Genomic DNA, 11,044 nt, shown 5'->3' with positions numbered 1-11,044 from the left:
TGTCAGAATTGACAATATTTAATACTTTAACAATCACACCCTCCTCACCTTCTGAAATGTAGTCTTTTGGTGTGCATAGAACAAAGAAAATCACCAGGCAAAGTAATTTCTCCAAAGCAACACTGTAAAGCTGCACTAGTCAAGATTCAGTCTGGCTGCAGCCATACCCTAAATTTACAGTTTCAGATTTGATAATTAAAATTCTGTCCTGTGCAAATATTCCTACCTTTATATTACTAAGTTTTTCATACACTTGAGGGCAACAGAGGTGGATCTACCTAAGAGGTGTGGGATGCCACATGGGGAAGTCCTCGGAAACTCCCCAAGAAGTGCCTGGAAGCACTCCTGCAGCAATGCTATTTGGCCTAAACTAGTCCAGCTGGATATCAGAAAATCCCATTTAATGTCTAATAAAAAACATGCACAGACTGATAGATGTAACATTACCAGTATGCAAAAATTAAAATGAAACAAATTAAGAACTCCAAACATTAAATTCAGATTGTTTATTGTAAACAGAATAACTCTAGCACTCTGTCATACTGGCTGTGTCACATGCACCCAATTCCACATCAACTGCTTAAAATAGCACTTGCAAAAATTACAGTTATGTAATAATAATTTATGGTTTCTTACATAAACTAATTAACAAGCACTAAAATTGAATTACAGTGTATTCTAGGTAGTTCTTTATTGCTTGTAGACACTGCAGCTTTGGATCCATTAAAATGAACCCATTAGTATGCCTGAGTTTATCAAAATTTACTGCTATATCAAACTCAGAAACTGTAAAATGCTGGAGAACACTTAAAAGCAATTAAGAGTTGTTGGAAAACTACATGGGTTTCCACATCCAGTCACAGAACTTTGAGGGTATACATTTTTTCCTCAGGAAAACATGATTTGTGAGCTTGTGTTAGATACACTACAATTCCAATTATTTATATAATCTGTTAAGAGTTGATAGTACTTCCATGAATATATATATATTTATTTTTACACACAATAGGAGCCATTTCATTATATTCACCATAAGAGTGGTATGTTTAAATACTAAATCCCAAAATATATATTTTTATAATATGTTGTCAAAACTTTTAATATATATAATACAAATACTTTTAGTAAAGGAAAACTATAAACAAAAGTGAAATCCAAGAGGGCAAAAAGCCTCATGAGAAGGATCCATGAAAAATGTGAGCAGAGACATCTTTACTGATTTTGTTTAGACTGTTTTTTTTTTTTTTTTTTCTCTTCATTAGGCTAAAAAAGATGCTAGTGGCCTTCCTTGGCAACAGGTTACATCACAAACTCTCACCAAATTTATTAAAAAGATACTGAAACATGTACCATTAGCCTCTGAAAAAACTTTTAAATGCACCATATTTATTCAGTTAGAAGAGACTCCCAAGCCCAACTTAAGGCCCTTTCCCTGTCAAGCATTCATTTAAATTTGGCCTCAGAGCCAATGTAAGAACCAACATTGATTCAATCACAGAACAGCCCTATTGACTACACCAGGATTCTGATGTTTGACACACACACCTGTCACATCAGGGGATTACTTGCAGGCTCTTTTAATAAGAAGCAAATTCTCACTAACACCTCTGATGAGCAGATTTTATATCTTCAATGCTTTACATACTCTGTCCTGTCTAAGTGCCATCTCTTTGATGTATTACAGAGGTAGGAGAACTTCATGCTCCTTGCTTTTTCCTTTTTGGGTGCTGTCCCAAGCACAAGACCACTCTGCAGAAGTCAGTAAAGTTGGTGAGACACCTTATATTGTTTTATCATTTTACTACATTATGGAATATATATATCTATCTATAGATATAAACATTATTTCAGCATAGTTCTTAATCCTTCTGAGTTCTGCCTTCTTCCCAGAAGCAGGAGCAAACAAACCCTTTGTGATGTAACCTGAAGCACAGGCTGTGCTGTAGCACTGCTACCCCAGCACTGCACTGTCCCAAACACCTTCCTGAAGGACAAGAAGGACCCATACAAGTATCAAAATAATGATGCATCTGACTCATTAGAGAGCCCCTATTTGACATGCACCTGTTCTTGAGTGAAGAACTTGTGTGTGCTTAAAGTTATCTGCACTAATGAGTGCTTTGCCGGACTGAGACCAAACATAACAGGTGAGGCAAAACAGACTGAGTTCTCCACCAGGACATATGCAACTGAAAACAAAAGATGACACCAAAAAAAGTATTTGATATACCAAATGGACAGTTCACAGTAATGCTATAAAACTGAACAGGATGTTGACAGTATCAAGAGACTGGGACAACACTTTTGATAACAAAAATAAGATGCACTAATAAAGTGTTTCCAGCATTTTACTAGTTTTAATATAAAATGTCCCCGAATTTGTATAGAAAGATTAAAATCATGCCCTTATCTTCAATTATTCTCATTAAGACAATTCTCTCACCTATTACTGTGTTGTCAAATTTCCTTTTTTTCAGCCCCACTGGTCTTCATAAAACTTAAATAGAAAATATGTTGGTTGCATTAAGGATCAATTAAAAAAGTATCATTCAACACGTCACTTCAAAAAAATGTGAAAGTCTCTATTTTTAAGAAAAATTGTTGACCCCATCCCAAAAAGGACTTACTTATCTCACCCCCTCCAAATCCCAATAAGATAATTATTGGGATACTAAATGGTGTTTTTCAGGAGTAACAAGCACATTTCAAGCAACTTCATTTGCTCTGGAGGGTTATTTCATCAAAATGAAATTCTGGAGGGATATGTTATTTTAAAAATATCCTGCATCTACAAGTTTTTTTTTATTATTGTTTCAGTTGATTTTGGTTTTTAACAGGTTGTCTGTAATATAAATGACACATGACCACAACTGATTTTTATATACCCTCTATCCCTAACACACAGCTAATGTTAAATTAACCAAGAAGGAATTTGGGACTTTCATAATGAACAGAACCATTTATCCCAATGATCTTTAATAATTTTGTTCATCATGAAGTCCCCTGAAAACATGTCAGTACTGATCATTTGCATTTCTTCATCCATTGGGGTTCTTCACAGTTTTGCAGCCATGAAATTGATATGTGGTTTCACCAGTGGGAAGAGCGGCAGACTGCGCTTGAATTCTGTCATATTTTCAATCACACTTGGCTGCAAAAAAGTGCATGCAAGAAAAAGTCTGCTCAGTATCTTCAATCAGAAAAGTGGCAAATTCTTTTGTAGCTTTTCATTTCAACTGTTGCTACAGCTGCAGATAAATACACCTGTCTTGCTCTTTTCTACAATATTAGCGATTCATAATTCATTATTACATGAACCTCCAAAATACAATGTTATTTCTTATTAAACAACCAGTTTGACATTTATATCATTCAAACAGCTATAATGCAGTAACTGCATTGCCAACATCAGAATCTCCAATAAATGCAGAGCTCATCTTTTCATTTTCATTCTACTTCAGAGCACCCCACCTGTCCTTTAAACATCAGACTGAGATCATAACCACAACAGCTATTCTATGCACTATTATTTTTAGATGTAGTAACAAAGTAAGCTTCTAATATTTCAGTCATAATGACTAATATATCCTCATACAGAAATTTCTGCTCATGGCAATTATTTCACCTTACAGGTGAAATAATGTTCTTCTGATGAAGAACACAGACATATCACATGGTGAAAAGTTAATCACTTGGGACAAACACTGTCATCCTTCAAGAAAAGTCACTGAAGGTCTAATAAGGGCCCACTGCTGTCCTATCCAACCACAGAGAAATCTGTAATACTTGTATGAATAGAATATGCCAAGTTGTTTCCTCCACAATTAAACACAGTGACAGGAATGTGCATTAATATTTTAGGCTTTAAGAAAATGACCAGGTAGTTGGTTTTGCTGTTGCTTTGAGGTTGGTGGGTTGTTTGGGTTTTTTTAAACAAAGATGATAAATTTGTTGATGCATATGCATCTCTATCTTGACACCTGATTTATCTGATCATATACAATCAGTATTTTCAGACAATCATCTGTATTTTATCCACAATTCAGATACCCAGTGCACTTTACTACTGCTATTAGCTTTTGTTTCAGAGGACTAAAAAAAATTGAGGAAAATGGATTAAAAAAATCAACAAGATCCCTGTTGTTAGTGAGGACAAAAATGCAGGTAGAAAAGAGCTAAAACACCAGCCCCATGACAGCAGCAATTTCCAGAGGTCTGTTTCTCCCTATAAACTTATATTTAATGATACAAAACCTCTAGATTAAGAATGCAGGCTAGGATTTTTTTTTGAGTGCTGTTTCTTTTTACCTGTGGTAGTGGTGGTGCTGGTGCCAGGTTCACATCATTTTGGCATGGAAATTCTCCAACAACAGGACCTATTTAACATCAGAAAAAATAACTTGGGACCGTAATTTAATGACTGTCTTTTACATAACTGATTAACTGCTTTCTCTTATAAGACAGGTGTCTAAATAAAGCACCTTTATTTTAATATCTAAAGTAAAAAATTTTAAATATTTAAATTTTGAAGTATCACTAAATAAGGTTTTATAAACATTTTGCTTTTATATTACAAGTCTGTCTTTAGAAATACAGATATTAATCCATTATTTTATCTGAAAACTTGAGCTGAGGCAGGGGCTTTTATTCATTTTACTTATAGATGAAGAAAACATAGAAATAAAAATTGCTAATCTGTTGCTCAATAAACACTTAAAACTGCTTCTCAGTACAAGTTATAAGAACAGTAGCAAATGCCAGTAGTACATACAAGAGCAGTGCAAGAATAGCACATCATTTCATAAAGACATGCCGACAGTTTCTCCAGGTACCAAAAATCTGGACAGCAACCCCAAGTATTCCCTGCCTATAACCATGCATGTCCTACTCCAATTACCCCAAAACTTATTTTTGCATTTCTAATCTCTTTTTTTTTTTCATGGCATAAGAGGCCAAATGGCAGATTAAAAGATTTAGGACTGGGGAGCTGTTTTAGGACTTGTTATAATTTCTGTAAGCAATCACTTGTCAGGTTGTTTTGCAAGCTCACCCTTGTCTTGGGAGGATACCATTCCAAGTAAGTAACACCCAATCTGGCAATACAATTACTACACTTTAAGTAGTCTTCTCTAGATATAAATAGTTCTAAAACTTTTCCTATTTAGCAATTACCAGTCATGAAAACTGGAAAGGTGCTTTGAAGCAAGTCTTCTTTACTCAGCTGCAAAGCCACAATTTCTACACCACCATAAAAATCAATCCTGAGGCAGAATGGAGTTTTCATGGCATGCTCGCAGTATGAGCTTCTCTCTCTACTACACACCATTTTTGACTTCGCAAACAAATGCATGTTGAAATTTAAGTCCAGTATAAAATGGTGAAAGATTTGCAAACAAAACCTTAGAAGTTTTTCCTCTCAGTTTATTCCTATTAACCAGAAACACTTCTAGCCTTTCCCTTCTTGAATTCTAAAATGGAACAATACAGTTTAGAATGCACAACCGATCTATATTACTTCAAAATACAACCTAAATAGAGGTTGACCTTCTGAAGTTTAAATAAAATGTTTGACATTCCCAGAGGTTTTGGTTTTTGTTTGTTTTCCCCTTTGAGGGTGCTTGAATTACTATTGTGGACATTCATTGCTAGTTTGGCAAAAAAACGCTCACACTGGATTGGTAACTGCACATTCTAATTTTAGGCTGGTTGGGGGTTTTTCTCCCCTTTAGGACTATTACAAAGTTTAATGTTTGTTTGAAAATATCTTGTTGAAAACAGAAGTGCTATTTAAGGATATATTGTTATATTATCAATATACTTCAGAATATGGATGAATTGAAAAAGTTGTCTAAAAAACCAACAAAAAATCTGAAGCACCCATGTGAAGTACACCTAGGATTAAACCCACCTCCTTCCTCTGACAGGTATATCATCTCCAAAGCTGAGTTTTTCTTACAGTGGATTTGTATGATATAACACTGCTATCTGTAACTATGACTTGCTGGAACAGGAATTAAATTAAACAGGATTAAATATTATATTCAGCACAATACTTACAGGAATCCATTTCCCTTGCAAGGACATGTACTGATACCTTGTGTCTTCTGGGAGCATCTATTGCCAACAGCACCTACAGGAAAAAACATCAAGTCCTTAGGTGTAGGAAGTATTCCTTAGACACTATAAAATAGTAAAAAGAACGAGAGCTTTTAAATTTTAATTTAAACCTTAAAATGGGGGATGAATTTTGGGATGTGCCTTCAACTATTATTAAAAGTCATCCATACAGTACCCGTGAATTATTTTACAATCAAGTTAAGCAATTCATGTAGTGCTTGTAACTCAGAAAAACTGTAACAGAAATTCAGCCATTAACTATTATAGTATCAGGAATGCAACCTAAAATCTCTGCAGAACTTTTAATCCCTAGCAGCCTCCTGGAAGCACATCACTCTGAACCCAATCATTAAATTCAGCTGGACTATCCAATCTAGCCTGTTATTTCTGCTCTGGAATGCTGGATAATCGTGTACTGAGCATTGGTGTAAGTAAAATAGTAGATACTCCTACAAACCCAGAATATGCATATTCATTCAAAAAATCTCATTTATTAAACAACAGGTACTGAAATTCCATTTACTAACTTGGCATTTGCTGCACAACTTCAAGTATGCTATTGTAATATTAAAAAAATTAAAAGTAAACAACCCCCTCTGCCCAACAGAGTTAAAAAGAAGACAGACACAAACATGCCCATGCTTCTTCACGGGCAGAAATTTTTCCACCCAACAGTAAATTCTGAAGACATTAAGTTGATCTTATTTTCCGAAGAACTCCCTGAGCTACCAGCTACTCCATAAGTAATAGAACTCCATGAGCACTTTGCGATAAAGTGAAATACCATAGTCTATTACACATTATAAATCAGACAGAATGATGCCTAAGTTTTTTTTATACTGGTGGGGGGTGACAGGGGGAAGGACAGGGACACATTTGAATCATTTACACTGGATATCCATCTGAGTTAAAATGTACATTTACTGCATCATTATGCTGTTCCTTTGCTCTACCTAACCATTAGAGGAACAAAACCCCCTACTGATTTACAGTGAACAAAGCTTTAAAAATATCTGTTTCATTCACAATTCATTCCCATAAAATAAGCTGAATCACTGATTGGTTGAAGAAAAAGATAAAAGAACAAATGTGCAATTTTGGCCAGGCTTGGTCATAGAGCAGCACATTTTATATCCATAAAAAAAAGATAAATGAAACAAGAATAAGAGCCAGCAAGGAAAAAAACACAACGAAATCCTATCATTCTGTGCAATTTTTACAGTTGCTATTAAACTAAGTGATATTCAGGAAATAAAAGATACCGGCATCCATTTTACCACCTACCTAAAACAGGTGTCAGTATATCCCTTCAGAGCACACAAAAATAAGGTTCAGTTGTACCTCCATCTCTTTCTAAGTAACATTTTAGCTGCATGACTAACTTACCTTGTAGAACTGTATAATGTCATCCTTGGTCAGGGTCTTTAGATAAGCCACTTCAATGTTATCTGCACAACAACAGTACAAATTGGAGTAAGTCTGCAGATCACAGCTTGTTATTAGCACACTGCTTATACAAAGTATATTTCTTTCAAATTCAGACGCTGTAATTGACTGCAAATGAAAAGCTTTTCATTGTTATCTTCCAAGTTAATACTTGCTTCACTAAAAGTGTCAGTAGAACCTTGGCAGAAAATTATACTTCAGTAAGTCTACTTGATTTGACTTACTAAAAATGTACGTTTGAAGAATACTGATTGCACTGTGGGATATTCAGTAGCTAAAATAGCTATGCCTACTTTTGTATGTTATCTTCAAATCAGTTACACTTTTCTAATGCAGACGGGTTACAGATGGCTTTTATTCACAGTTAGGAAACAGGATGGTAGGACATACTTTTACAGAAATGTTAAGGAATGGTACCTACATCCCCCTTAAGAAGTAGTCACACCTTTAAGATATCTGGGGACAATGTGTTTCAGTTGCTACATTCCTTCATATTAATTAAACTGTCATGGACTAATCACCTAATATCACTGCTGCTTAAGCAGGAAGGTCTCCTGTAGGCGTGCTTGCTTTTCTTAGGATTAGCAAGGAGACCAAGGAAGAAACACGTGCAAGAGAACAGAGAGCAAACAAGCCTGTAATGCAGGCTAAAGTAATATGAAGTTCTACATGGATGAAATAAAAACATCAACAATACAGTTTGGAAAACTAGGTAAGATTTGGGAGAAAACAGTAAAAGTAGTAACATTAAAAATGTACAAACAAAATGTCCTTTCACTGCTTAAGGCTGGAATACGAATTTCTGATTTTGACAATTCTAGTCATATTAAAATAATTAATGACATAAAATTACTAGTGGGCAGAGGGGAATTAAAGATATAAAAGTCAAGGGAAATAATAAGTAGAATTTAGGTATTAAAAATATGGCTACACTTAGCAGCAAGAAATTCCAAAGAGATACTATTGATCCAATTATGGTATAAACAGAAACACTTAAAACCACACTATTTCACCTGACACAAAAAAAAAGTACTTGAAGTGATAAGTTTCCATTCCACTTCTTATGCTCAGGCATGAAACTTTTCAGTAGCTCTTACGCTCTCTACACCAAGCTAGATGACAAGTCAAAACTCTTCATTATTAATCAGCTCAGTGAGTCATCGTGAAGCAAAAAGACTGTATTTGCTATCATGGAAAGCCAATATGGTACACATAAAGCAGAAGAGAAGTCACAGAATACAGAATGAGTTTTATGGAGGAAGCATATTATGCATGAAGACAGAAAATTAGAGCTGTGAATAAGAGTCGAGACATGAAACTGTCAGGAAAAACTGATCTGTACCTAAAATGATTTTTTTTTTAATGTTAGAAACTGTATTACTCATGTGTCTAACTGTATTAGTAATGCATCTCAGTTTGTTTTTTTTTTAAATTTAAAATACATTTTAAAAGTATTTTAAAAAGTACAACTTAAATATTGTGCAGGACCACACAGTAAACAAATGTCAGTCCATTTTCAGTAATAATACTAGAGCTGTATCTCATTTGGTCTCCTACAAACGTATAACCTTCAAAGCACCACAGATGAAAAAAACCAAAAAATTAGTGTTTCTTCAAATCCACTCTAAGCTGAGACAGACTGCATGTTAGTTATGATACCTGCTGTTGCCTCTGTCAGCACTCCCTCAAAACAACTGCACAACGCAAAGAGAAATAGGGTTCATATAAATGTGTGTACTGTCAGGAATGTCAGTGCCTATCTGACTGCATCACGGGGAAACAGACAGTAAATTATGTATAGGCTGTGTAAAAGTTTAAGTTGTTCCCAAATGAATATGACACTCAACAGTCACAAATGTAGCCAAACTAAAGCATTCAGTTGTAAAGGAATTACCATTTGTCTTACCTCTGTCAAAGTTATACTGCTGGGAAATGATTTCTCCCCAGTATTTAGCACATTCTGCAGACAGCTTCTTTGGTTTGTCTAGACGACGAATTGCTAAAGCTTGGATGTGTTTTTGGAAGGCCTCTTCTGTCATGTCTTCTATGCATTTCTCCATAGTTTTTAAAAATGCTTCAACTCTGCTCTCTAAATAGTGTGGTGGCTTTTCAGATTGGATAATAAATCGCAGTCCTTGGATGCCATTTGCCCGACGTGGGCCACTGAACACAATGTAACCTTGGCAAAACAAGAACAGCCACAAATGAAAAGAAATCCTTTGTCACAGCACTGATATTGCCAAATGCAGCATGTTTGGCAAGAAGGCAATTCTATGCTAACTTAATTCTGTGTTATAAATAAAATAATGCAGGTTTTCAAAATGTGACACTGTATTTTTTTAGAACATCTTTATTTCACTGAGGTCAATATTAATTTAGGGGAGGGGCAAGGAGGAGATGAGGCACACTAAGACAAAACAAAAAGCAATTCTGTCATCAGGATTGGATTACCAGAAATGAAGCTGTACTCTAGTTTTTCATTAGACTCAATATTAGAAACTTACTATTTTTTCATAACATCCAATCCAATTCTCTTTGCTGTAATGTAAGACCACTACTTCCCATATTATCAGTTAGATAAAAAGTACTATTCCCTTCCTTTTTGTTGCATTATTTTATCATCTGAACAACTTATCCTTTTTTCAGTCTTCCTCTACCCTTTTAATAACAAATCTATCACATTTCAGTCCTTTAAAAGCTCTTTTATAGTTTTCTTACAGTTTCCTGATGCTCATGGTGAAAACTGGTTACAGTATTTCAGAGTTTTTATCTAAACAATTTAGGAGTATTACTGTGAGTACATCTTGAATGCTTCCATTTATATATCCCAGCATTTTACACAGGAGCATGACACTGCTGATTTATGTCCTACTTCTGATCCACTGTACCCTGCAGTGTTTTCTACAAAATTGCTACCTAGCCAGTTGCTTCCTGGCTTGTAGCTTGTATCTGTGCCATTGGTTGTTCCTGCCAGACTGTTCCTAACAAATTCCATCTTGTCTTCATTCAAGTCATGTTTCCAAAATGTCAACCTAATTTTAAATTCTAACTCTACCTTCCCACACACTTGCAGCCTCTCCCAAATTAGTATTATCTGAAGATTCAGTGAATACCCTCACTCTTCTATCATCCAGAATTTTGATGAATACAGCATGGAACACTGGATCACAGCAGAGCTCTGCAGAACATCACTTTCCAAATGAACTATTCTCTATTCTCCAGTCATGACCTTCCAAACTCCTGTACCCAAATGTGTAGCTATTCCGCCTAGGTACTTCAGTAACAGTCTCTCAGTTACCTTCTATGAATTTAGAACTAGCTTGAAAATTTATTCCATGTTTTCCTGGAATTTGAATTAAACTGACTGATCTAGAATTTCCCTGCTTTTTCTCTTCCCTTTATTTTAAAGAAACATGTAGCATTTAGCTGTGTCTATCTTTCCAATGCCTTATCATCCCCAAATTTTCCATTATAAGACTTT

General features: G+C 35.1%; 1 protein-coding gene across 4 annotated transcripts in view; it reads right to left on the bottom strand.

Annotated features, from left to right (window-relative positions):
• Positions 1-491: 491 nt before the first annotated feature.
• Positions 492-11,044, bottom strand: part of IDE (insulin degrading enzyme) — a 50,810-nt gene continuing 40,257 nt past the window's right edge. For all 4 annotated transcript variants that reach the window (XM_084210827.1, XM_084210828.1, XM_084210825.1 and 1 more), the window contains 5 exons: positions 9,470-9,742; positions 7,504-7,565; positions 6,058-6,130; positions 4,309-4,376; positions 492-3,151 (listed from right to left, as the gene is read on the bottom strand). In XM_084210827.1, the coding sequence (XP_084066953.1) occupies positions 3,056-3,151; positions 4,309-4,376; positions 6,058-6,130; positions 7,504-7,565; positions 9,470-9,742 (572 nt within the window). In that variant the 3' untranslated portion in view covers positions 492-3,055. The remainder of the gene's footprint in view (positions 3,152-4,308; positions 4,377-6,057; positions 6,131-7,503; positions 7,566-9,469; positions 9,743-11,044) is intronic.

This window comes from Fringilla coelebs (assembly GCF_963513975.1).
Source record: "Fringilla coelebs genome assembly, chromosome: 8".
NCBI lineage: Eukaryota > Metazoa > Chordata > Aves > Passeriformes > Fringillidae > Fringilla > Fringilla coelebs.
Note: the sequence above shows the minus strand (reverse complement) of the source record. Positions and strands in the feature narration are given on the sequence as shown.